At 41.3% G+C, this 25,119-nt stretch overlaps 1 protein-coding gene across 3 annotated transcripts in view; it reads left to right on the top strand.

Annotated features, from left to right (window-relative positions):
• nos1apa (nitric oxide synthase 1 (neuronal) adaptor protein a) overlaps nucleotides 1-25,119 on the top strand; it is a 386,732-nt gene that overhangs the window by 354,809 nt on the left and 6,804 nt on the right. For 2 of the 3 annotated variants that reach the window (XM_043699832.2, XM_087990864.1), the window contains 2 exons: nucleotides 410-559; nucleotides 22,129-22,462. In XM_043699832.2, the coding sequence (XP_043555767.2) occupies nucleotides 410-559; nucleotides 22,129-22,462 (484 nt within the window). The remainder of the gene's footprint in view (nucleotides 1-409; nucleotides 560-22,128; nucleotides 22,463-25,119) is intronic. The other variant, XM_043699831.2, reaches the window with a different exon arrangement.

Here is a 25,119-nt window from a genome sequence, read left to right as displayed (position 1 = left end):
GCATAGTGATTTCCTTTCAGAATCATTCTTTGTTACAATTTTAAAGATATCCAGATAGATAAATCCTTCTTTCAGATGCTTGTCTAATTAATGTGTCTGTGTGCCTCAAGGTTATAGATCTTTTTAAGTAAGTATTTTTGTCAAGCTGACTTTTACAAGCAAACAATTGAACACCAACAGATCCTTCTTTGAGCCCCTGGTGGAATAATGAGTGAGGTCGATCTTGGCACCATCAGTAGTTTCTGAATGCAGCCTGGCTGCATTTCCCTGCAGTAGCACCCTTACTGTCCACCCTGTAACCCAGCCCCAACCCTAACTGAAGAGCTAGCCACGGGAACTGAGATATCAAGCTAAAGGGCTATTGTTGGCGGCCACTGTGACATGACCTCTCTTTTCCTTCTCTTTCTAGCAGGCTCACAGGACAGCTTATTGGAAATCACCTACCGATCGAATGTGCCACCGGTACTGTGCGATCCCACCACACCCAAACCCGAGGACATTTGCCTGCCGCAGCTATGCGACGGATCAGACCTCCCCCTTCCACTGGGAAGTCCGCTAGGTATGGATGACTGTCTGGTAAAACTGGAGTGCTTCCACTTCCTGCACGATGAAAAGAGGTCCCATGAAGAATTCATGGGCAGTCTGGAGCTGATCAAGTTCCGGGAATCAGGAATAGCGTCTGAATACGAGTCTAATACCGATGAGAGTGAGGAGAGGGACTGCTGGGTAAATGAGGAGTCAATTCGGTTAATGAATGTGCTGAAGAGGCAGGATGTGGGGGACTGTCTGGATGATGAAATTGCAGTGTAGTAGCCACTGCTTCTCTCATTGAAATGTGACGCGTTGATCTCATCCAATGGTCAACCAGTCATGTCGGAATAATAGCAACTGATTTTCAGTCCTGATACAATTGATTTAAAGTGACAGTAGTGCATTCTGTTTAAACTCAGCCTGTACTTTGCTTCCTTAAATATCTAGTTCCAAAGTTTTATAAAAAGGAATTGATGTATCATCATATTCTTTAAACGTTGTGGAATGGTAGAAGCTTACAAATGCCTAAAGAAGGCAAACCAAGTTACAGTTATAAGCAATTAGTGAATCGGATCAGTGTAAGTAATATCTCTTTGAACTGAAATATTTGCACCATCGATAAAGTGATTACTTGTGTATTGACATCACAAATGCTGACTAAGTCAACATTCTATCCTTTCAGCTGGTCATAGCATTGTTTTACTTGCCAATAGTATATTTTGTTGGTTAGCAACAGATAGGAATGCACCGTCTGTACCTAATTTACTTGTCATTTTCACTTCAGAAATAATATTGAGAATCACTTGGACACTAATGGCAAATATTTGAAAGGATATGTAGTTGTTGAATTGGACAGCTTCATGAAAACTATTCATTAATAACGCTGTGTCCAAAATAATCCAGGTGGAAACTGTATAACGTGCAAAGATTTTACATTCCATATGTCTAGTGTTAAATTGGAAGTATTTTTGAAAATCACTGAACAAACACAGCAAGCTCCGATATCCTTTCAAAGTGTTTAGACTCCAGGTTCACTAATTAGCTACTGGTGGATTCATTACTAATTTGGGGCTCTGCCTTGAGAAAAAAATGTTTGACAAATCTTTTCATTTTCATTTTGGCTGCTGTGTGAACATCAATCGTTTAAACATGATCATGAGATGTCTTCAAATCAAGAGATGGCGTATGTGATTTTGAGTCTTCCCTCTTTCACAGGGAAAGTTTACCCACACTAATGGTGCATAGGGGAGCACATCTACCTATAATAAAGCTGGTTGCTAGTTTAAAGGGAGGACTGACTTATCATCATTTTGGCAGATAAAGACTCAGAGGAGTTGCACATTCCCTGTCATAAAGGGAATGTTGCTGGAAATCTGCAATAAACACAGAGAATGCTGGAGTAGTTCTGGTGGCAGATAGAGACACAGTTAACATTTCAAATCTGGTATGACTCTTCTTTGGAACTGTTCTGAATAAGAGTCATACTGGACTCTTACTCAAAACATTCCCTGTGTTTGTTGCATACCTTGTCTGTTATGTTAGCATCATGTGCAATGAAGTTTCTCTGACACGAGGAAGCGAGTGTGTTGTGATTTGATAAAACTTATCCCAAACAACTGAAGGTTTGAGGAGGGAAGGGGTTGAATGTTTTCCTTTTAGTCTGAAACAGTGTCAACGGTTAGGTTATAATAGACTGGAGGGAAATTCTTTGCATTCAGCTGCCAGTGGTTAGACTATTGACCTTCCCATTGATCACACTACAGTCTCCTGGATGGGTAGTGCGGGATTACTTGGCTTGATGCTTTACTTGTATTGGGAGTTAGAAATGTTGGTTCAAACTGGATCCAAATTTTGACTTGTCATTCAACTGACACAATGAGGACACCCTCCATCAATCTCCCCTCAACCTGAGGAAAGAAAGAAAAAGCTTGCAACTTGTTTCTGGCCTTGTGGCAAACAATTTTGCATGTGTAAAATAAAACAGATGAAAGGTAAAGGGTGAAGTAGGTTAAAATAAGGACTCTCGATAATTGAAATAAATCTTAGAAGGAAGAGCATGGCGGGGGGGAAGCAGGCAGGGCCAAAATCTTGGTTTTATGCAACAGATGATTTAAAATGATTCCAGTATGGTGTCTATATGTTTTATGACTGCAATATCTCAGCTACTTGAGGAAGATCAAGGGATTTTCATGGTTAGTAAATTTTAACTAAATTCCTTTCTGAATAAAGGGAGATGCAGAGAGCTCAAAATTTGTCGAAGGTGTCATGACACCAGGGTTAATCTTTCTTTCCAAGTATCACTGTACCAGAAATGGTTCATAATTCAAGCATTTGAGTCTTTTTTTTTAATGTGAATTAAGTTATGTGGCATCTAGAGCAGCAAAATAAATCTTGCATGAAACTGGAAGTGAATAAATTCTGGCTGGAATGGATACTAGCAGGGGATTTCTGGGTGACTGTTTAATATCGGGAGTTAATTTCTGCTTACAAATCATTTCAACTCCACCTTTGTGGTTTCTAGCGTTATATAAATCTCCTTGATTTTATACTACCATCTTGCAATCACCTTATCTATAATTCTAGACTTGATTGCATTTTTATAACCATTTTATTTATAGTCTGTTCCAGTACAGTGATACATTTTGAAAATGAGAAGACAAAGATGATGAGGAGCAGGTTTGACGAGCTGCCCTTTTCAAAACTGCTGTAACTGGATGTGGTGGTTTCATGCTCCCTAACTATCCCAGAGCAATGTAAAGACTGAGCCTTGTCTTCTGTTGTGCCTAGTGCAGTATTTCTTTCCTGCCTGTTGATCCACAGACTCATTCAATTCTCAGATCTAATTTGGATAGCCAGAGGAATGAGTATGTTATGACAACTACCTGTAGAAGTGAGAATAAATGGGTGGTGGACAAATGAAAACACAGGTCCATCTAGTTCATCTATCATCCTGGTAGCGACCTTGTATCATGACATTGGTGTTATTGATTATTCATAGGAAGCAAGCATTCTAGTGAGTCAAGATATGAGGCAAGGAATAACCCTGTTGTGGCAGAATTTCAGAGACACTGGACTTCCTCCAAAGCACACAACACTTTACCATTTCATCCCTTAAATTGCTCTAATGTTCTTTTGAAGTAATCATTCTATCCAACTGGTAGGGAAAATGAGAGTTTAGTTGAAACTAAAAGGCTGGGAAGAAATCTTTTATTTTGCAAGTCTGTTGTTACATTGAACTCATGTCTGATTCCTCTAGGGATTGTGTTCTCTCATAGAGCATAGAGAATGGGGTCCTTTGAACATGCACATCATTCTGTGTGATCATGGCTCACCATTCAACTCTGTACCCTGTTACTGCCCGCACCCCATACCCTTTGATCACTTTAATCCAAAGAACTGTATCTGACCCATTTTTTGAAAACGGTTTCTTGCTGCTTTGTATGTGGACCCGTGAGAAAGTCTCTGTAAAAACTTTCTTCTTTGGCTGCGATTCATGTGAATGGGCTGCCGAAGGAAAAAAAAAACCTTCAGAGATTTGTTTTAAGGAATAAGTGGTCAACGTCCATGTCAACATGATCATCCACAGTGAGGATGTGGATGAATGTCCTTTGATCCTGAGTAGTCAGACTTTCAAATCCACAGACAGTAGTGTTGGCTAATCTGCCAGTGAACTGTGGGTGGAGGGATTGTGGTGAGAAGTGGAGTGAGAGCAGGGGTCAGAGGACACTCATGAGGGTGACCCTCAGAATATGCAAGGGGGAGAATGTCAGTGAGAGAAGACAAATGGAGTTGTTGGGGGTTACTGCTGTCGACAAGACAGAGATATACGAGACGCACAATCTCATGGAAGCCACAGAATATAGGTTGATTCAGGCTCAATATGCCAGCAGTTGAGAAGGAACAAGGAAGTGTACTGAGAGGAAGTGGTAGGAATCCAAGGAGAGGCAAGTTTCCAGAGTGGGAGGAGATGAAGGGACCTTAGTTGGGAGCACAGAATGCAGGCCTCAGTCTGGCAAGAATAAACAATGGAGAAAGAAGTAGTCAAGACAGACGTGTATGGCAAAAACAAAATTGGGTGCATCTAAAATTGTTAAATAAAGAAGCCACAAACTCACTGTGCAAGATCAACAACCTCAGACCATATAATTTTGCAGTCTGAAATTGTCTAACTGCAAAATTTACAATCTCAATCTGCAGGATCCACGCTCACATTCTACAGAACCCAGTCTGAAACAGTTGAATTGACAATTTAACTTCAAAATCCACAACCCTGATCTGCAAGGTCTGAAATCTTGATCTGCAGAATCCAGAACACAAAATGTGGAATCCACATTCTCAAGCTGTGGGTATTATGGCCTTAAAGTTTAGAATCTCCAACCTCAAAATTACAGATCATATGACCTCCTACTGTTGAGTTCATGATCTTTAAACCCCAGGGTCCACAGTCATTGCTGTGCAAAATTCAGAAATTCAAACTAAGCAGTCATAACTGAGCCTGCGGAATCTTTCAACTCACTGTAGAATCCACAATCTCACCAAACAGAGTCATTCTCCAGATTCCAAAGTTCTCCTCTTCGGTCTCAATGTGGAGAGTCCACACTTGCAACCGACGGAATCAACAGCGTTGCTCTCCTCAGTCCTCAATATCCGAATCACAGTCTCACTTGGCAGATTCCACAAACTCAAACTGAAAAATTCACAAACTCAAATTGCGGTTTCCATGATTTCAGGATCCACCAGCATAAGCTGTGGAAGTTTCCAGCTTCGCTCTGCCGAATCCACTATCTCCAGTTTCAGGATGCAGGATCACAAAACGAACACAGGTCAAGCTGTAGATTTCACATTCATAGCAGAATTCCTCCCTGCCCAGAAACCTCCCCAATGGGGAATTACTTTTATTTGTCACTGCAAACCTCATAGAAGCGTCCCCACCTCAACAGCGACACAACGGTGGGTATTTTAGACCTTGGTATGGGAGGGAAGATTTACATCAGGGCATGAATTCTGAATCTTGACTCTTTCGTGAGAATGAGAGCAATAGTAGTAAATTATTGTAAATATTGAGAAGTAGAAATATGTGCATTTATATAGCACCTTTCACAGTCCTCCGATGCCTTGAAGCCATTAAAGTATACTTTGAATTGTAGTCATTGTTGTAATGTTGGAAATACAGCAGATAATTTTCCCTACATCTATCTCCCATAAACAGTAAATGACTAGAAAATCTATTTTTGTGCTGCTAATTAATTCTGGGAAGATATCTCCTTTGTATTTCTGACAAAGAGGGATCATCTTATATCCATCTGAGAGGGCAGATGGTCTCAGTTTATCATCTGATCTAAAAGGACTGCACCTCTAACAATACTGTACTCCCTTAATATTGCACTGGAGAGTAGGCCTTGATTTGTGGTGCTTGAATCCTGGAGTGGGGCTTGAACCCAGAACCTCAGAGGCAGGAGTGCTGCCAATTGAACACGCATTTGTACTTGTCTTGTGCATCTTTATGCACATACTGTAGGCAGCGCACGCACAGTAAATACAAGTTCACACACCCCTTCCTGTCATTTTACACATTGAAGTGTTCGTGGATTAATTGATTTTAGACCACTTAAATACTAAAACACAGAGCACATTCAATCGGACCTCAAAACTGTGGATCACTTCGTGTCCACCCATTGCACCACACCTTGCATTCACTAAATTACCCACTCTTCAGAATCACTCACTCTAATGTGAATCCTTTCAATCCAGAGATTAACAAGCGTGATTAGGCTGTAAGTCTGTCAGCCGGTCTTTGAATAATTGAAGCACGTGAATTAACTTCATATTATAAGCATCAAATGACTGTATGCTGGCACTCTGTCCGTAATGGCATTGCTATGTGCTTTCATAGATTGAATAATTTTTATTTTTGTCAACTGATATACCTAAAGCAGTAGAATGTGAACTAGTACATTTTAAGTCCATCATTGTTTTATCTCAATATTCGTAAAAAAGATGTTTGTTAGAAGCAAAGTTAACTTTGTGATTTATTTTTAACTGTACATACATGTCACAGTTTCTCTGTGGGAACTGAGCACTCTTTAAACCACCTTACTGGTGGAAATTATAATAGGTTATGAATAATGCTGAGTGTAAAATGAAGCTTTATTAGCCTCACTGGGCCCTAATAGTGCAGAGGAGATTAAATGAAGGTCACCAGTGAAATGTCAGCATCATTAGCTCAGTCCAGCTGTGTGGCAGTCAGTCTTGTACAAATTGGATTTTCAGATATGTTTCTTCAGTAACTGCAAAGAGCCATCAATATATTTTTGAGGCTTGATACAGATTTATTTGCAGTGGTTCACTTAGATTTTTGTTTTGTGATCAGCCCTCGTCTTTTTTAAAAGGCTGCTGTTTGTGGTAGGAGCTGTGTACACTTTGATTCACACCGGCACTTGATGTAGCTTTGTGCAAGAAGGTCTGTGGCGACAAATAATTAGCAAAACGCACTTATTTTAAAAAGATGGCTCTCTTAACTATGCTTTAGTTTTAAACAGAGACAACAGCATCAAAATACTTATTTTGCAGAAGCTTTAAGGCAAGGCTCCAAAGTGAAAGGGTAGATTTTACAAATGGCATGATAAATGCTAACCATTAATGTGAAAACATTATCGACAGTATGCATTGACATATCTCAGGTGACACTGTCGTCACAATGACCTGCAGCTCCTTTAACTCCATTATTCTTCGAACAATGAAGACTTGCCAAGCAGTTTCTTCCAAAATACTGACCTTTAAAACAATGTAGGGATGAAGTAATAGCTGTGTTTTGTGTGTGTGTGAAAAATGATTTGAACTCTGAACATACCTGCAGCAACCATTCCCCCAACCCCAGCACCATCCCACTTCCTACCAGTAAAAGCAGATGTGTTTTACACTATAGTGTTTTATTTCTGGCTGTAGGCTTAAGTTTGTCACTGAGGGGCAAACTGCGGGGACTTAGCTCAAAATGTACAGAATCTTACAATTCACCCATCGTGCTTGTGCCAAAATGATCAACTTGGTTGTACTCCCTTATTTTCCGATAACCCTACACATTTTGTTTTAATTTTCTGTAAGATTACCCACTTGCATTTTGAAGATTGCTGTCAAACCTGCTTCTTCAAGCACTGTATTTTAAATCATAACCATTCACTGTGTTAATAAAATTCTCCTCATCTCCACCCACCCCCACAGCTTTACTGCCAGCTATCTTAGATGTCTTCTGTTTATTAACCTTCCTGCCAGAATAAACACTTCCTCCTTGTTCCTAGTATCCAAACCACACCTAATTTTGAAGAGCTTCTACTCAATCCTCCTTTGCCTTCTCTAATTGCATTTTCTCAAAATAAAAATCCTGAAACCTTCCCCATTTTGTTTAAGAAGGTCTGAAATAAGGAAAAAATTAAATCATTGGCTTTCTTGCTGAAATGGAGCCCCTCTAATGGTCATCCCTGCTCTCAAAGCCCCAGAAAACTCAAAGATTGGGACTATCACTGTGAATCTTGGGTTGGTTCCAATGAATGCAATTGGATTCTAATTGAAGACCAGTCTAAGGACTACTCCAGAGACCAGAGAGGAGGAAGTACATTTGTTTCATCAAAACAAAATACAAACCAAACTCTTCTGTACATTTGAAGCGTACTTTGAAATTAAAAAAAATCAACTCAAGCTTTAACCTTGAGTAATGTTTCACCATTTACTTCTGAGGTGAAAACTATGGCGAATGAAGTGGTTCATTCTAAAACCATTGCATTTTGAAAAGGAGCCAGTTTCAAGTTGTGCCACATTACAGTTCTTAATGGGCATTAATTCAAACAGATGAGCGAAGTCCGAAGAAGGTCTTAAGCTCGGAAAGCTGAAGTCACGTTTTTAATGGAATATGTTGCGTTGGTGAGATTAATAGTTCAGAGCTGATGGATAACATTCCATTGCTGACCATTAGAGAAATACTGAAATCCTTAGAAAGATAGAGAATAAATTAGCTAAATCTTGATTCAGTGTACACTAATAAGTTAAGGTCAAGAGTGTGGTGCTGGAAAAGCACAGCAGGTCAGACAGCATCCGAGAAGCAGGAGAGTCGACGTTTCGGGCATAAGCCCTCCCTGATGAAGGGCTTATGCCTGAAACGTTGATTCTCCTGCTCCTCGGATGTTGCCTGACCTGCTGTGCTTTTCCAGCACCACACTCCTGACTCTGATCTCCAACATCTGCAGTCCTCACTTTCTCCTAGTAATAGAAACCAGGAAACACAGTTGTCAAAGCATCCTCTCACACTGTCTTTGAGCGGTAACTTCCAGACAGGAAAATGTGGCAAGACTGTTTGTTTCTGGGAGCGAGTATGGGAGGAGAAATAAGGACCATGGCTCTCTGCATTTCTTCTAGCATTGCTAAGGAGGAAATGAACAGATTTTTAATTAGTAACGGATCAAAAGGTTATGGGGAGTGGATAGGAAAGTGAGGTTGAGGCCGCGATGAGATCAACTATGGTTGTATCAAATGGTGGATCAGGTCCAAGGGCCTGAATTGCCTACTCCTGCTGTAAGTTCTTATAATATAGGTTATCTGACAGCATGGCTATAAATCATCCCATAAACCCATGAGTAGTTAGAAAACTGGGCAGGGAAGTCCATAATCTGGAAATATTAAAGGGTACCTGAGTTTAAAGAACTGTATTCTCTCCCCCTTACTGTTTCATAAGAATATATTCTCATATAACTGGAATTGTGAATTGTGGAAAGTGTACCATTTTTCCCCCATTCTGAGTATTTAAAATCGTCCTGGAATTAGTAGGGATGGCCAGGGTGCATGCATGCCCATACCTAGATCTCTTCCATTATCTGTACAGAAATAAAGTATTTTGTGATGAAAAAGAATAGTATTTTTTGTACTGGCAGAGAATAGAAGCTATGTGTCATCATTGAGTCAGCCAGAACTATGTTTTGGTTTCTTACTTGTTAAGGTACATGTGGCCCTGTGCTTTTACTCTGCTCTTTCCTATTGACTATCTCTGCAAAGTTCCACTGAATTCACCAATTATCGAAGGGAAATTAGGAATGGAATAAATCAGCCTATAACATTTTCCATGCATGTTGGCCATGTGCAAAGGTTATGAAATTGGGCACTTGGTAATTGTTTTTCTTTTCTCTAATGGACTTTCACTGCATCCATAAGCAGGAAACAGCTGTTATTGTCTGAATAACAGGGGAGACAATAGCCTAGTGGTATTATCGCTGGACTGGTAATCCAGAGACCCAGGTCGTTTTCAAATTCAAATCCTGCTATGGCAGATGCTGGAATTTGAATTCAATAAAAATCTGGAATTTGGAGTCTAATGATGACCGTGAAACCATTGCCAATTATCGGAAAACAAAAACCCATCTGGTTCACTAATGTCCTTTGGGTGAGAAAACTGCTAACCTGACCCGGTCTGGTCTATTCCAAACTCACAACAGTTGACTCTTAGCTAAACTCTGGGAAATTAGGGACAGGCAATAAATGCTGGTCTAGCCAGCAATGCCCTCATCCTGTGAATGAATAAAAAAAAGGAGGCAAGGCCAGTTGACTCAGTACAGCCATCTATTCTGTGGCTTTGCCTTAAAATCTTGACCGGTTAGTGGAGATTGTCAGCTTGTTCATTTCCTTACATTTCCATTCCATGGGGTTGCCTACGTGAGCCTAGATTTTGATCACCCTTGAGCTGTTGTGAGAATTGACCTTGTTAATCTGCCTGCATCAATACAGATCAGCAGCAGAGGTCACCCAGTAAGAGGAAGCAGAGTAATACAGCAGGACTGCCTGAAGAAAGCAGAATATATTTTAGGCTGACCTTACATGACGTAACTCAGAACAGATTTTTCTAATCGTTACTTTCAGGATGAGGATTTCAATCATCAGCAGTTTGATTGTCTTGTTTTACAGATTTTGTTTTCAAACATTGGAAGCAAACCAAAAGGATTGGATTTGAATAGCGTCTTTAGCTAAGCAAAATGTATCAATGTGCTCCACTTACAGAATCAGGGGCTGGGGTCAAGGATGATATTGGACACTGGGCAGGAATAGGAAGAAACATTTGGATCATAGAACAATCTATATGTGAACCGTAAGAAACTAAGGATTTGTGTAAAGGAATAAATGGAAAATGTGAAGAAAACATTGCCACTGAAACATAAGGATATAAACAATAACGTCTGAGAATGTAGGCCACTCAACCCTTTGTGTTTGATGAAGGTCAACTCTACTAGTGTCAAATCCCTTAATTTCCTTTCTACCTAACAATCCTTCAATCTCTAGCCTGCAGGTACGCAACAACTGAGCCCATGAAGTAGACAGTTAAAAAATCACACAACCATTTCAGTGATGAAATATCTCTTCATCAGTCTCCTAAATGTCAACACCTTAATATGAGACTGTGACCTCCTAGCCCTGGACACTCCAGCCAGAGGTCATTCAGCAAAATACCCCTTCACACCCATTAGGAATTTTATGCACTCGATCATATCGCCTCACATTTTTCTGAATTCTCGCAAGGTCTTGGGGAGTGCAGGTTTATAGTTCCTTGAAAGTAGAATTGCAGGTAGACAGGATAGTGAAGAAGGTGTTTGGTATGCTTTATTGGTTAGAGCATTGAGTATAGGAGTTGGAAGGTCATGTTGTGGCTGTTGGAACACTGTGTGCAATTCTCGTCTCCTTTCTATCGGAAGGGTGTTGTGAAACCTGAAAGGGTTCAGAAAAGATTTACAAGGATGTTGCCAGATTGGAGGATTTGAGCTTTAGGGAGAAGCTGAATAGAGGAGGCTGTTTTCCCTGGAAAGTCGGAGGCTGAGGGGGTGACCTTATAGAGGTTTATAAAATCATGAGGGATATGGATAGGGTAAGTAGACAAGGTGTTTTCCCTGGGTGGGCAAGTCCAGAACTAGAGGGCATAGGTTTAGGGTGAGAGGGAAAAGATTTAAAAGGGACCCAAGGGACAACTTTTTCATGCAGAGGGTGGTACGTGTATGGAGTGAGCTGCCAGAGGAAGTGGTGAAGGCTGGTACAATTGTAACATTTAAAAGGCACCTGGATGGGTAAGTTCAGCAAAGGACGGGAAGAATCCCATTTCTGTAATTTCCATGTCTTATTGGAGACTACTAGGAGGAGGAGAAGAAACATTGCTATTCATGCTGCTGGAGACCACCTCTGAGTCCCAGCCTACCCAATTATTTTGCATTGGGCCGTACAATTTTGGAGACCTCCTTTATTTCAACCTTGGCACCCACCTTTGGCATTCACTCTAACCCTACACATTTGGACAGTTCTTGACTTGGCTTCCGAACCAGGATTGTAGGTATTCTGTAAGTCCAAACTTGGTCTAGTTCCTGCCAATTCAATCAAATCCTGAGTGCATCAAACCTCCCCCCCCCCAACCCCCAACTTCCCCAAGTCGTCCGAACCAACCTGTGTCCCTGTTTGTTCCAGGACAGTCAAACATTAGATTAAAAATAGGGGCAACCTTTTCACGCAGAGGGTGGTATGTGTATGGAATGAGCTGCCAGAGGAAGTGGTGGAGGCTGGTATAATTGTAACATTTAAAAGGCATTTGGATGGGTATATGAATAGGAAAAGTTTGGAGGGATATGGGCCGGTTGCTGGCAAGTGGGACTAGATTGGGTTGGGATATTTGGTCAGCATGGAGAGTTGGACTGAAGGGTCTGTTTCCATGCTGTACATCTCCATGACACTATATGTTCCACGTCTACTCAGTCGCTGCTTATGAGGCACCCCAGGAATCAGCAGGTCAGGTAGAGGCACAGGAGCGTGTGATTTTCAGGTACATCAAAAGAAACACAAAGGCACACCTCCATCAGACTGCCCCAGCCATTCTAGTGCTTTCACAAACACGGGACCAGACCCCGTGAGAGATTTAGGAGCGAGATTGCAAAGTTGCTAATGTGGAGGCTCCACAGCTCACGACTCAGGATTTTTCTTCACGTGTCAGTGTCCAAATGGAGGGCTACTGTGAAAAACCTCTAGGCAGACAAAGCTCACAGAAACCTCCATGAAACGAAGAAATTTCAGGCCATTGAGAAGATTTCCCCTGCCCCTTCTCCCTGCCAGGCAGATCCCCAGCACCCCTTGGATGATCCTGTCAACAGAAAGCCCAAACACCAGTTGCCAGGACTACAGGCACCAACATCAAGCAGGAGAGTCCTAGGCAAGGAAACATGCCCTGGATGAGAAATATGTGTTGCACTCCTTTCCTTTCAGGTGTACTGGACCTCCAGATTGCTGTAACTGTTGAAAAATCCCTTGAAATGAGCGTTCCTTTTCATCCTTTAACCTTGAGATAACGGCACACTAGACTGTGTTTTCATATAGAATCCTACAGAATGTGGAGCTGCCAGTGTTGGACTGGGGTGGACAAAGTTAAAAATCACACAACACCAGGTTATCGTCTAACAGGTTTATTCATGATTTGAAACCTGCAACCCATTCTAAGTGATTAAACACTAAACAGTAATCTGGGTTTGTTCAATACGTTGCAACAGTTGTTTGACACTTTGATCTTTTACTATAAATTCTGTGTCCTATGATCATGTCCCACTAGCTACCCGAGGAAGCAACAGCGCTCTGTAAGCTAGTACTTCCGAATAAACCCATTGGACTATAAACTGGTGTTGTGTGAATTTTAACTTAGTCCTACAGAAATATAGTCAAGAGTGTGGCGCTGGAAAAGCACAACAAGTCAGGCAACATCCAATGAGTAGGAGAATCGACATTTCGGGCATGAGGGCCGATGAAGGGCTTATACCCAAAATGTCAATTCTCCTACTCCTCGGATGCTGCCTGGCCTGCTGTGCTTTTCCAGCACCACTCTCTCAACTCTGATCTCCAGCACCTGCAGTGCTCACTTTCTCCTTCAAAAATATAGGCCTGTTTTCCATGCAGCACTGACTGCATTTGACACTGGAATCAGCTGCTTTGCTCAAGTGCTCCGCCTGCATTAGGGATCTAGATTGGCAGCTTCTTTTGTTCAATGCCCACTTAGGGATAGTGGCACAATTAAACAACATTCCTGGGTTGTGTGGCTCAGTTCCACCCTGCCTTTAGAGAAGTTCAACAAACTTGTTCAAAGAGGGCCTGAGGAAAGGAAATAGAAGGAATTTCGGTCGGGAAATCATTCATTACAGAATAAATGCAACCTTGTTCTATCCCAGTAAATGTATACTTGACAGGCCATGCAAAACAAAAAAAAAGCAATTGTGCGACTTTAGCATTCATGAGTGTTTCTATAAGAAAGATTCTGCATGGACTTGGAGTGTGTATAGTTGTTCTTTGTTGTTGTCACCTTTATCAGGGACATATGGCCATGTGGAATCCATTGGGGATTTCCATCGTTACACCTGTCCTCCACGTCGATCTGAAGCATTAATATCCAAACTGGACCTCAGTTATTGAGTTCAAATCCAGAGAGTCTTACTCGGAGTATTCCAGCGCATTCATTATTTTGTTCCCCACTTCCTGAAAGTGTTTATTTTCACTCCGATTTGATTCCTGAGTTAGTACACCAAGTAGCTACGGAGTGGCGATTGATTATTTAACTGTGAGGAGCATTAGGGACAGAAACAGGCCATTATTCTGCCATTCAATTAGACTAGGACCTTAGATCCATGTCCCTTCTTTTGACCAGCACAAACCAACAGAGCTCATTCTTAAATTTTAAATTTCCCATTATCTAGGACGCTTTAGAGAAGTGAGTTCCAGATTTCCGGTATCTTTTTACATGAGAGCGAACTTCTGAATATCACTTTTGTATGGCCAACTCTAATTTTTAGAGTATTTCCTCTTTCCTTGAGAATGTGTGTTTTTTTTTTCTATATCTCTGCTCTCAAATGTCCTCTTAAAGTATGAATTTAGAGGGCCATGGAAATAAGGCTGGAGATTTGGACTAGTTGGACAGTTCTTTGGAGAGCCAGTATAGATGCAATGGGTTGAGTGGCCTCCTTCTGTATCGTAAAGCTCTATGACTCAATAATTAAATACTGTGATTAGTTGACCTCTCATCCTTATGTCTTAAGGCAATACAAGCCAGGTTTATGGAAGTTAGTCTCCTAATTTAACCCTTCCAAGCCTGGTATCATTCCAGTGTTCCTAAGAGTGACTGAATGCTGATGTTTGTAATCCTCAGACTGTAAGTCTGCCCAAATGGTATAAATCCAACTGGAGGCAAAGACCGGTTCTCTGGGTCAAATTCTTGTTCATTATCACTGCGATATTTGCTTTGGAGTATTTCTTACTAACACAGCGAGAGTTCATTGTTGTCTTCTAACTCTGACTCTGTACACTTGGCTCCCTCTGACTTTATTTTCTCGGTATTGTAAGTGCACTTACTGTGTTGCTGACTTCAATCTGCTTTCTGCTTAATAAACCTACTTTTATATTCACGTTTCTGTTTCTTGTATCCTTCTTCCTTGCTTTTGTGTACAAAAAGGTGGTGTTAGAGCCAGTTTATTCCTTTCAGATTTCTCAATGTAAACCACATTAATGCAATAAGACTCCATCTTGTACAGCATTCAGGATGTGTACAGTATACAGCTGCACAGGATTTTCAAGGCTGTTTCCCCAACTGTGAGCAATCGTGTACAAATGTACCTCTTTACTCCTAAAAGGGAACTGATCTTGCAGCAGTGATGGGCTGGGATACTTCAGTGAGGTCCCACTTTGTCAATCTGTGCTTTCTGACAGCAAGTAATCTCTCTGAAACACAACGATTGCAGAAACATCCCTGAGATCAACTTCTGGCGCTGTGAAGTGATAATAACAATGCTTGTTTTTTATTTCCCTATATTTTATAGTGACTGTCATTCACCCAGGGCAGGTTTCTGCTCTCCTTGTTCAGTCTACCTCTGAAGTATCACTTTCCCAAGTGACCATACGTGAGCCTGGTAGTTTGTTTCCACGTCTCATCTGGAGTCACCAGGGTTTGTTGGGAGATTACAGGGTGTTAAAAAATATGTTGTGCACTAAATCTGGCCATTCAGTCCAGCTAATTCATACTGGTGCATGATTCTCCTCCATCCATTTTCATCTCACCTTGTTTAGCTTTCCCTGAAAGGCATCTGTGCTATTCACCTTAGCCGTTCCATGCGGTGGAAAGTTCCTATAGTTATTACCTATTCTTTATTTGTTAACATCACTGGCTATGCTAACACTTAACTCCCATCTGTAATTACATTGGAGAAAATGGTAGTGAGCTTTTTCCTTGAACCGCTGCTGTCCTGTAGTCTTTGTGTGTATGTGTATGTGTGTCTGTCAGTCTGTCTGTTTTGGAGGGAACTTGCAGGTGCTGGTGCTCCTATGCAACAGTTGCCCTTATCCTTCTAGTGGGTACAGAGCGTGGGTTTGGGAGATGCTTTGAAGGAACCTTAGTAACTGCACCTAGGAAGTCAATGTAGAAAGGGGAGGGGATAGGTTGCTGAGCAACAATGGTACCTTTAGTAACCTTCATTGGACTGCGTGGAGAACAGTATTCTTGCAGTCCTGTGACCGAAACAAATGGCTAATGGAAATGCAGCAAATGTTGGGACAGTTCAGTTCACAACAACTTAAAAACCACAGAGATTCATGATCCTGCCAATATAGTTAAATTTCTGATTAAAAGCTGAAGTTCAGTTTGATATATTTAGTGTGAAATTAGGAATTTACTGTGAACTCTGGTTTGGACTTAAACAGCATCAAAGTACAATCTTTGCAACACTGTGTTTGTCCCATAGTTCTATTTATCACCATTATAAATGAAAACGTAAAGGCTGTTATTACGGCTCTTTTAGTTTTGTTCCATCGTTCATTATGAACTATAAGAGTCAGAAATTATAGACCACTCACTGAACTATAGCTTTGATGCATTGCAGCTGACACAAAATCTGTCATTGCATGTATTCAGTCTACACTCTCTGTGTGACTCCAGTTTACCTTTATGGTGAAGAGGGGCATAGTCTAATGAGATGTTGATATGCACATTGAACTAATGAGGTAGCACAGAAGAATAGCATGAAGGGTAATGACATTCATAATTTAGATAGACTGAATGGTAGGAATAATGAATAAGGAAACTAGGAGCCTAGTGAATAATTGGGGTGACAAGTGAAATGTAGGTATGCCCAGTGAAAGACATTGAGATGAAATAAATGTGGCACATAAATATGTTAAATGTATTGCTGAACAAGAGCAATAAAGACTGCAAGTTGTATTTAAAAACCATCCTTAATGTATTAAAACATTCCACTTCACAGGTGTGTTATCGAGTGAAGTTTGACACTGAAACAAATAAGGAGATATTAAAACAGATATACAAATGGTTGGTCAGAGAGGTTTTAAGGAGCTTCTTAAGTGATTTAAGATACAGCGTTCATGGAGGGAAATTCAGAGCTCAGAGTCTGTAAACTGCAGGTACAATTGAATAGAACAAATAATATTGGGTAAAATTGGGACTGCCCAAGAGGCTAGAATTGAAGCAGCATAGGTATTGCAGAGGGCTGTGGAACTGGATGGCATTATGGAAATATGGAGGGATGAAGCCTGAGACCTCAAGGCATTTAAAAATAAGGAAAATGATTAATCCGAAGTTGCCTATCAGAGAATCATTATTGGTCAGTGAGAGCAGCAGTGATGAGTGAACAGGACTTCATCTGAGTTAGGATAAGGACAGCAGCGATTTGGATAACCAAACATTTCCAGAAGAGGAAAAGTGTGTGAGCAGTTAGGATTACTTTAGAATAGTCTATTGAAGAGCTAACAAGGGTGGAATGAAGTGGTGAATGAGGTTGAAGGGGTTAATGAATTTTTATCAGCAGATATACAGTGACAGGAGCAGACTGGTGCAAAGCTAGAAGTGGAAATAGGTACTAGAAATAATCAGAAGACTAACGAGAGTGATTGATTGTAAACTAGACAGTAAATAAATGTCAGTATGCTTAAATTAGGGATTAAATGTTGGGTCTCAACTCGTCTTTCTGTGAGGAATTTGTGTCTGGTGGATTTGTGGACAGACCATGAGGGATTCATGCATGGTGTTTAAGTAATACTGGACGTGGGTCTGGGAGGCAACATGTTCAAGGATTTTGGAGGAGAAATGAAGATCTAGAGATGGGGATGTGGTGTACAAGATAATGGGGATCAAGGATGACTGATAGAGAAGAGGAGTGTTGATGCCGGATTAGAAAGTGAAAAGGGGGCATTCACTGAAAGAGAGTGCGAGAGAGTCAGTGGAGTAGTGGCATCTGTCTCTCTTAGGAAACACTGGACTGCACCCGGGGTGTGTGGCATCTCTGAGGCCAATTCTGCATGACAATACCTTCCACAGCTGGCACAGCAGAATGGCATTGGCCCCTTAACTTGTCACTGACCTTCTCCTTGAGATGGTTTAAAACCCATCTCATTTCTCCTTCATTATGAAAGGAAGTAGAGCCATATTGAATTCTAACCATTAACTCAATTTCTCTCTGTCCACAAATGCTGTCAAACCTGCTGAGTATTTTCTCCCCCGACGTGTTTTGTGTTTGATTGATGAACAGTGCAGACTCGTTGAAATTAGATAAATATGTAAAGCTGAAATAAATCAAAGTATGTGCTGATACAGTTAAACAAAATGGGATAGGAGAAGGCTCAAGTGAGGCATTAACTCTAGCACAGGTCAATGGTTTATTTCTAAGGCATGAAATAATGAAAGTTTTCAACTTCTGTTGAGTTTCAGGCCTTGGTAAGAAGGAGGGGAGAGTGTAGTTGGCTTTGATGGCGAGGTGCCCAGTGTGTATTTCAGAATAAGGCCAATGCCACTGTCGTAGACATGTATCTTCCTTCTTGCTTACCTCTGAGAGTGGGCGGCAATGACAGACCAACACTGAGAAAAATTGCCAGGAGTCCAGCTCAGAGTGAAGCATCAGCAGGTAATGAGCCCAGGACCTGCCTTCGAACAGAGCACTAATGACATGGCATGATGGATGAGAAAGAACTGCTAAATTTCTAAAGCAGCACTGTGTCAAAGCACCAAATAATTATGATCAGCAAACTGGACTTCACAATCTGACATGGAGGGAGATCATAGTGACGTAATAAGATTGAATTTGGGGAATCCAAGATGGCGGCGATTTAACAGGTCTGCCTTGCTGAGCTCTGCACCATAACTAAGGCAAAGTGGTGCTTTTTCCCTTCCCAACTAAGCTATTTTGAATTTACTCAGAGGCTTGGAAGGGAGCTGCAGACCAGAGTTTTGGATTTAAATAATGCTTAACTCTGAATGCATGAGGAAGGAGCTGGCTTGGTTCTGGTGGGCGATGTGATTATTTGTTAGGTTTGCTTGAGGCTTGCTTCTGATATGGTTTCCTTCTGTTTCACAATACAAGGAGCAGCTTCTGTCAAAGCGAGAGCACATTCTCCACTTAAGTTTCACTTTGGAGGTTACGTGGCATGTGGGCATTGGCATCTCATTAGGGAGGCAATTCCGCCTTTTTCTCATTGGGGACATGCTGCTAGAAATTATTTAAGATTCTATTGTGACTCTGTCTCTTCAAATGATGGATAATATCAGTAAATCAGATGGTACTTTTAACAAGCTAAACTGTTTTATTCATTAATGGTTGTTTCTAAACGAAGGTATTGAAGAGTATGATACCAGTCACCAGGAATCCAGAAATTGCTCACAATGAAAAATCAAACAAAGTATTCAGGCGTGTTATTTCACTTTAAGTTTGAGATGAAGTATTTCTCAGGGAGGGAGGTGGGAGTGGAATTCTGCTCCCAAGTGGAGTATGGTATCCATGTGCCTTCTGTTATCAAATGGGCTGGGCCTTTCCTGTCCAGAGGCAGTGTCATCGGGAAGAGTGGTGAGGGGCTTTTCCATTACTGGGACTGAATCACCAAAGTGTTATGGCACAAAAGAAGGCCACTCAGCCCTCCATGCCCGGACCATCACATTAGCGGGGAATCATAGGATAAAATTTGTGAAGAAACAGGCCATTCAGCCCATTGAGTCCATGTCGACCCTCCAAAGAGCATCCCTTCCAGACCCAGCCCGCTACTCTATCCCTGTAACCCTGCATTCCCCGTGGTTAACCCACCTAGCCTGAACATCCATGGATACTAGGGGAGGAAGCCCACGCAGACACAGGGAGAATGTGCAAACGCCACCCAGACAGTTGTCAGAGGGTGGAATCGAACCTGGGTCCTTGGCGCCATGAAGCAGCCGTGTTAACCACTGAGCCACCGTAATGTTAAATGAGCATCATTACCAAGTATCAATCTCCTATCGTTCCCCATGTATCCTTGTGTTTTCCTTTATCTAAGTAATCATCCAATGCTCCCTTGAATGCATCGATTGAACCTGCCTCCACTCCATTTCCAGGCATTGCATTCCATACTCTTAACTACTCTCTGAGTGAAAAAACTTGTCCTCATTTCACCTTTGCTTCTTTTGCATGTCACTTTAAATCTGTGCCTTCTCATTCCCGTTCCGTTTTACAATTGGGAAGTTTCTCCCTATCTACTCTATGTAACTTGCTCAAAGTTTTGGAAAAGCTCTGTTAGATCTCCTCTCAGCTGCCTTCTCTCTGAGGAGAACAATCCATACTTCTTCAGTCTATCCTCATAACTGAAATTCCTGATACCTGAACCATTCCTGTAAACCAAGTTGCAATGCTCCCCTGGTAGACATTCTGGAGTTAAGTTCATTTGATCCAACCCCACTGCTTGGAAGTTTCCAGCTCAGGATATTGGCATGGATAATGGCTGCTGACTGCTGAAGAGAGCTACCTGCACAACATCATTGAGTTACCACTGTGTAGATGGATGTCATTCACCTCCACTATTGTTCCTGGAAACAATTCAGTCAGTTCCATTTCCCCTGCTCCATCCCCATAGCCTTGCAAATTTATTTCTTTCTGAAATAAGGAATTGGTACCCTTCCAATTCGTGGGGAACCTGTCCCTGTTATACAGGTCATTTTTACCCACGAAGAGATCCCAATATTCCAAAAATGTGACTCCTTGCCCCCTGCACCAGCTCCTCACCTACACATTCATCTGCTCTATTATCCAAATCCTAGTCTCACTAGTACATGGCACTGGTAATAGTCCATATATTGCCACCCCCAAGGACCTACTTTTTAACTTACTGCCTAGTTTCCAATATTCTCTGCAGAACCTCATCCCTTTCTCTACCTCTGTTTAGTTTATGAGAAAGTGGTTAGAAAATATAATGGCACTAATTTTCAATTTGAATGCATTTATTATTTTATTATCACGGGCCATTGTGATCCATGTTAATAATAATGCCAGCTATATGTGTTGTCATTAAGCTGATGACTGTTCTAAAATTCTTGTATGAATATTCTGTACATTTAATTTTTTGCAATTGCAATCTCACTTCAGGTAACTATTGCAAATTTTGATTGTGGGGACAGGTCTGAAAAATGCAAATATTTAAATATTGGATTGCTTGATTCTGATGAGCGCTTATTAAATATGCCAAATGTTTGATTGTGCGTCTCTTAAAATATCACAATTTTTCTGTTAGATATAGCGTGAAATATCAGTATGTAGTGATTAGATCTGTGTAACATGAACCATTATTATTACTGAATGTATAGGAATCTTTGACTGCTAATTAATCATGCTTTTCTTGCTGTGAATTGCTCTCCCTTACTTTCTGTTGCTGTCTGAGCTCTTCTTTTCCAGGTAAGATACTTCTGCTGTTTCCTCTTAACACATTGTCTGTAAACTTTTTTTTTAATTGCCTCTCTTTCCTTCTCATTCTCTTACCAATGATAATTATTGACCAGGCTTTTTCTGCTAGGTTGGTCCAGATCTTTTTCAATTGACCAAACAATGCAACGGTCAGCAGAATTTAAAGTAAAGTTTGCATCCAGTGCAAATCTGGAATCTTTTGTGTTTATACAAAAGGCAACTGACCAGAAGACTAACTTGCCTATAAACCTGACTGTGACCTAAGTTCAAATGAATCAGGGTAGCAAGATTTCCTGGCTGGTTCCAATTTACAGCTCTAAGAGGACGCTCCAAAATTGATTTTCCTTAGTAATTTAGAATTAGGTTCCTCACAGGTAGTGGATAAGGCACAGAGTGAGAATGCTCATTATTTTGTGATAAGCCCATTCTCAGCAGCGTTCCTCAAACTGTGACAATTTACCAGCCTTAAACACACTAAAGAATTTATCTTAAGGTTTTTTAAAATTAGAACCTATTTTCTAAAATGGTTGCCTAATTGTGTAGTCTCTGGGTGGATTTTGCATTAAACAAAATACAACTTGCTTTAAATAGAAGATTGGTTGAGAGTGTGGTGGGGTGGGGGGAGGGGGGGATGAAACATGCTTAAAAACTAGTACTGTAGATATATTGGGGTGCTTTGCAGATGGATTGCTGACTTTGCCTGAGATGGAAACTGCAGGTCAATGTACATGTGGTTACACAACGAATCACTTGCTATGAATTGTTAAAAAGAATTGATCATTGTAACAATCTTTGTTGTTTGACTGGGTGAAAGAATTAAGCTATTGACTTTTCTTTTCTTTATTTCCTTTGGCAGTCGATCAAAGCATGTTTGAGAATTCTAACACAGCTCCCACCCCCAAACATCACCATGGCAAGACCGTCTCCACCAAAGGAGTCCTTGCAGGCTCCTCGACAGCCATAGGTGCTGAATCGGGCGGGAAGTCAGGCAGTGGAGGCATCAACAGCCAGCATCTTAAGAGTGCCTTCAATTTGGGGAAGGCCATGGGGGCAAAGGTCAATGACCTGCTTCGGAGAAAGGAGCAAAGCACCACAATGGAATTTGGTGTGACAGAAGTCAACAAGAACGCAGAGGGGGCTGTTTCAGTGGTGGGCAAAGATGACAAAGGAGCTGCGGTCAACAATGGAATGTAAGTCCAACCTTTTCTGGCTCAATGTGGATTAATATCCCGATCACAATGAAGGGAATGTGCTGAAGGATGTGATGGTCATTACAGACTGTTTCCTTAGTAAACTATATGAGATGACAAAAGGTCACAGTGCAGAAATAGGCCATTCGGTTCAACTCGTTTGTGTCAGTCTTTTTGCTACTCTCAATCCTTTCTTCCATCCTGATTCATCTAACTCCATCCTTATTGCCTTCTGGTCCCTTCTACATCACATGTTTATCTAGATCCTCCTTATAATATTGTTATGGACCAGACCAGACCCCCCTCAAAATATATTAAGAAGGTAGTCCAGACCCTAACCCTTAAGTTAAAGGTAAATGTAAGGTGCTGTGTTCCAGATGCAATTCGATTGGTCAAGCCTCTCGATGTTGAGCAAAATGCAATTTATTCATATACTATAGTCAAATTACAACAACAGACAAAAGAAAGGAGGAATTGGAATAACTTTATTGGAAAACATAACAGAACAATACACACAGTAATTATTACTATGTAACTGTTCTAATACAATAACATCCCATAAATACACCCTTCGCAAAAGGCAAATTCAGAACACAAATTGTATCAAATACAACTCCCATAGCCAGCAGAGAATACCCACTTCCCCCCATCACCATCACCACCATCTTGTGGTTGTAACAGAGAGAGGGAATAAATAGCTTCAAGACCCCAACAGCAACTACTGAAAGTTAAACCTAAAATCCCTGGTTCTGTGAGAGCTCGACCCCACCCATTCAGGCTGCTTCTATTGTTACAGCTTTTTAAAAAAGAAACCCAAGGCTTTACAAATTGTTTGCCTTGTCATAGACTGCCTGTTATCTGACGCCCAGTCTGTCTCTCAAAGAAACCAGGACCTCTTGAAGCAACAGTATTGTCAGATATGTTTTTTAGATCAGCAAAGTAGTTGCATTGGTATGTCTGGCACAGCCGTTCAAAAGTAAAAAATGTAGAAGTGATTTTTGCAGATTTTGGAATGTTCCCATACGTTTCCATGTTCCATGGCCCCAGTTTATATCTGCACAATTCTTGTTGTTCCTTGCTATAGGTTCCCTGGCTCTTTAGTATCCCTGGCATTGCTCCCCATGTATGGGGAACAGTGACTCGTTAAGGACGTTGTGTGCTCGGCCCTATTCCCTCAGCTTTCAGTTGGGCGAGTGGCTGCTGCATTCTCTCAATATGGGGGGAGGCATTGACTTGCTACCAACCCAATGACCTGAGAATTTGGTTTCATTCTTGTAGTCATCACACGGGTCATAGGAGGTATAAATCAGTAGCTGTCAGAATACATTTAAAAGCAGGCAGCAGAATTTGAGGCCAAGCAAAGGGGACAGCAAAGGGGAACTTCAAATGATGGCCAGAGTACTGCAATAAAATTAGACCTAATTGACAGACCAGGGAACTATTCCTCAGAGGAGAGCAGTACAGAATCATTAGTGGGAAAAGTGGTTGGTCCAAATAGTAGAAACAAGTTAGAATTATCCATCTCATTGAGCCTGTACCATTATTATACTAGCACAATTATCTTGTCCACCAGACCTAAACACAGACGGCCCTCCATAATAGGAATGTCAAGAGAAAATAATGTCCAAGTGTAACATTGGTCATGAAGGTGGCTCCCATTGGCATACACTGAGTGCTGTCTGTCAACTTGCTTCTCATTGACTGCAGGCTTGTACACAGCCTAACTCCAGCAGAGTACACATTTAGATGACAACTTATAATAATTATTGACTTCATGTCTGGTGTACAGAGCTCATTATTCTATACAGTAGTCTAATTGAGCTCTAAGGTCATCATTATCTTTCAGCCTTGATATGTTTTGAGAAAAGACACTGAGCTTCTTCCGAGTGTTATTATGGCCTTATCATCAGAGGTCTTTCATTTCTTGTGAACCTATAACCTTCAATCCTAATTGCATAGCTTTGAGCTGATAAGGTTAGATGAAGAGGAGTGAGAGGAGCCTGTTGTGAATCAATCAGCCCAATGTTAATGAATCGGGCACATTGGCCTTTCAGTGCTGTAGATATTATATGACTGCATCCTATAGAAGGCTCTCATCTTCAATGGAGAATACACATAAAAATCATTCAGGCACAACACAGTTGCATGACGCAGGATCACTTAGAGCCATAGAGTCATCGAGATGTATAGCACGGAAACAGATCCTTCAGTCCAACCCGTCCACGCCGACAAGATATCCCAACCCAATCTAGTCCCACCTGCCAGGACCTGGCCCATATCCCTCCAAACCCTTCCAATTCACATACCCATGAAGATGCCTTTCACATGGTACAATTGTACCATCCTCCACCACTTCCTCTGCTTTACAGTGTGGAAACAAGCCCAACAAGTCTACACCGACCCTCCGAAGAGTAACCCACCCAGACCCATTCCCCTATTACTCTACATTTCCCCTGACTAATGCACCTAACGTACCTGAACACAATGGGCAATTTAGTATGGCCAGTTCACCTAACCTGCACATCTTCGGACATGTGAAATCTCCAACCATGTAGCACTCCCTCAGTACTGCACAGCAATGTCACCCTGAAATTTTATATACACACAACACAGGAGGTAGTTACCAATGGTCACACAGAATAAGAGCTACACTGAAA

Source organism: Chiloscyllium plagiosum, unplaced genomic scaffold, assembly GCF_037043375.1.
Source record: "Chiloscyllium plagiosum isolate Xiang-an unplaced genomic scaffold, Cpla_swu_hap1 HiC_scaffold_9, whole genome shotgun sequence".
NCBI lineage: Eukaryota > Metazoa > Chordata > Chondrichthyes > Orectolobiformes > Hemiscylliidae > Chiloscyllium > Chiloscyllium plagiosum.
This window is presented reverse-complemented; position numbering and strand designations above follow the sequence as displayed.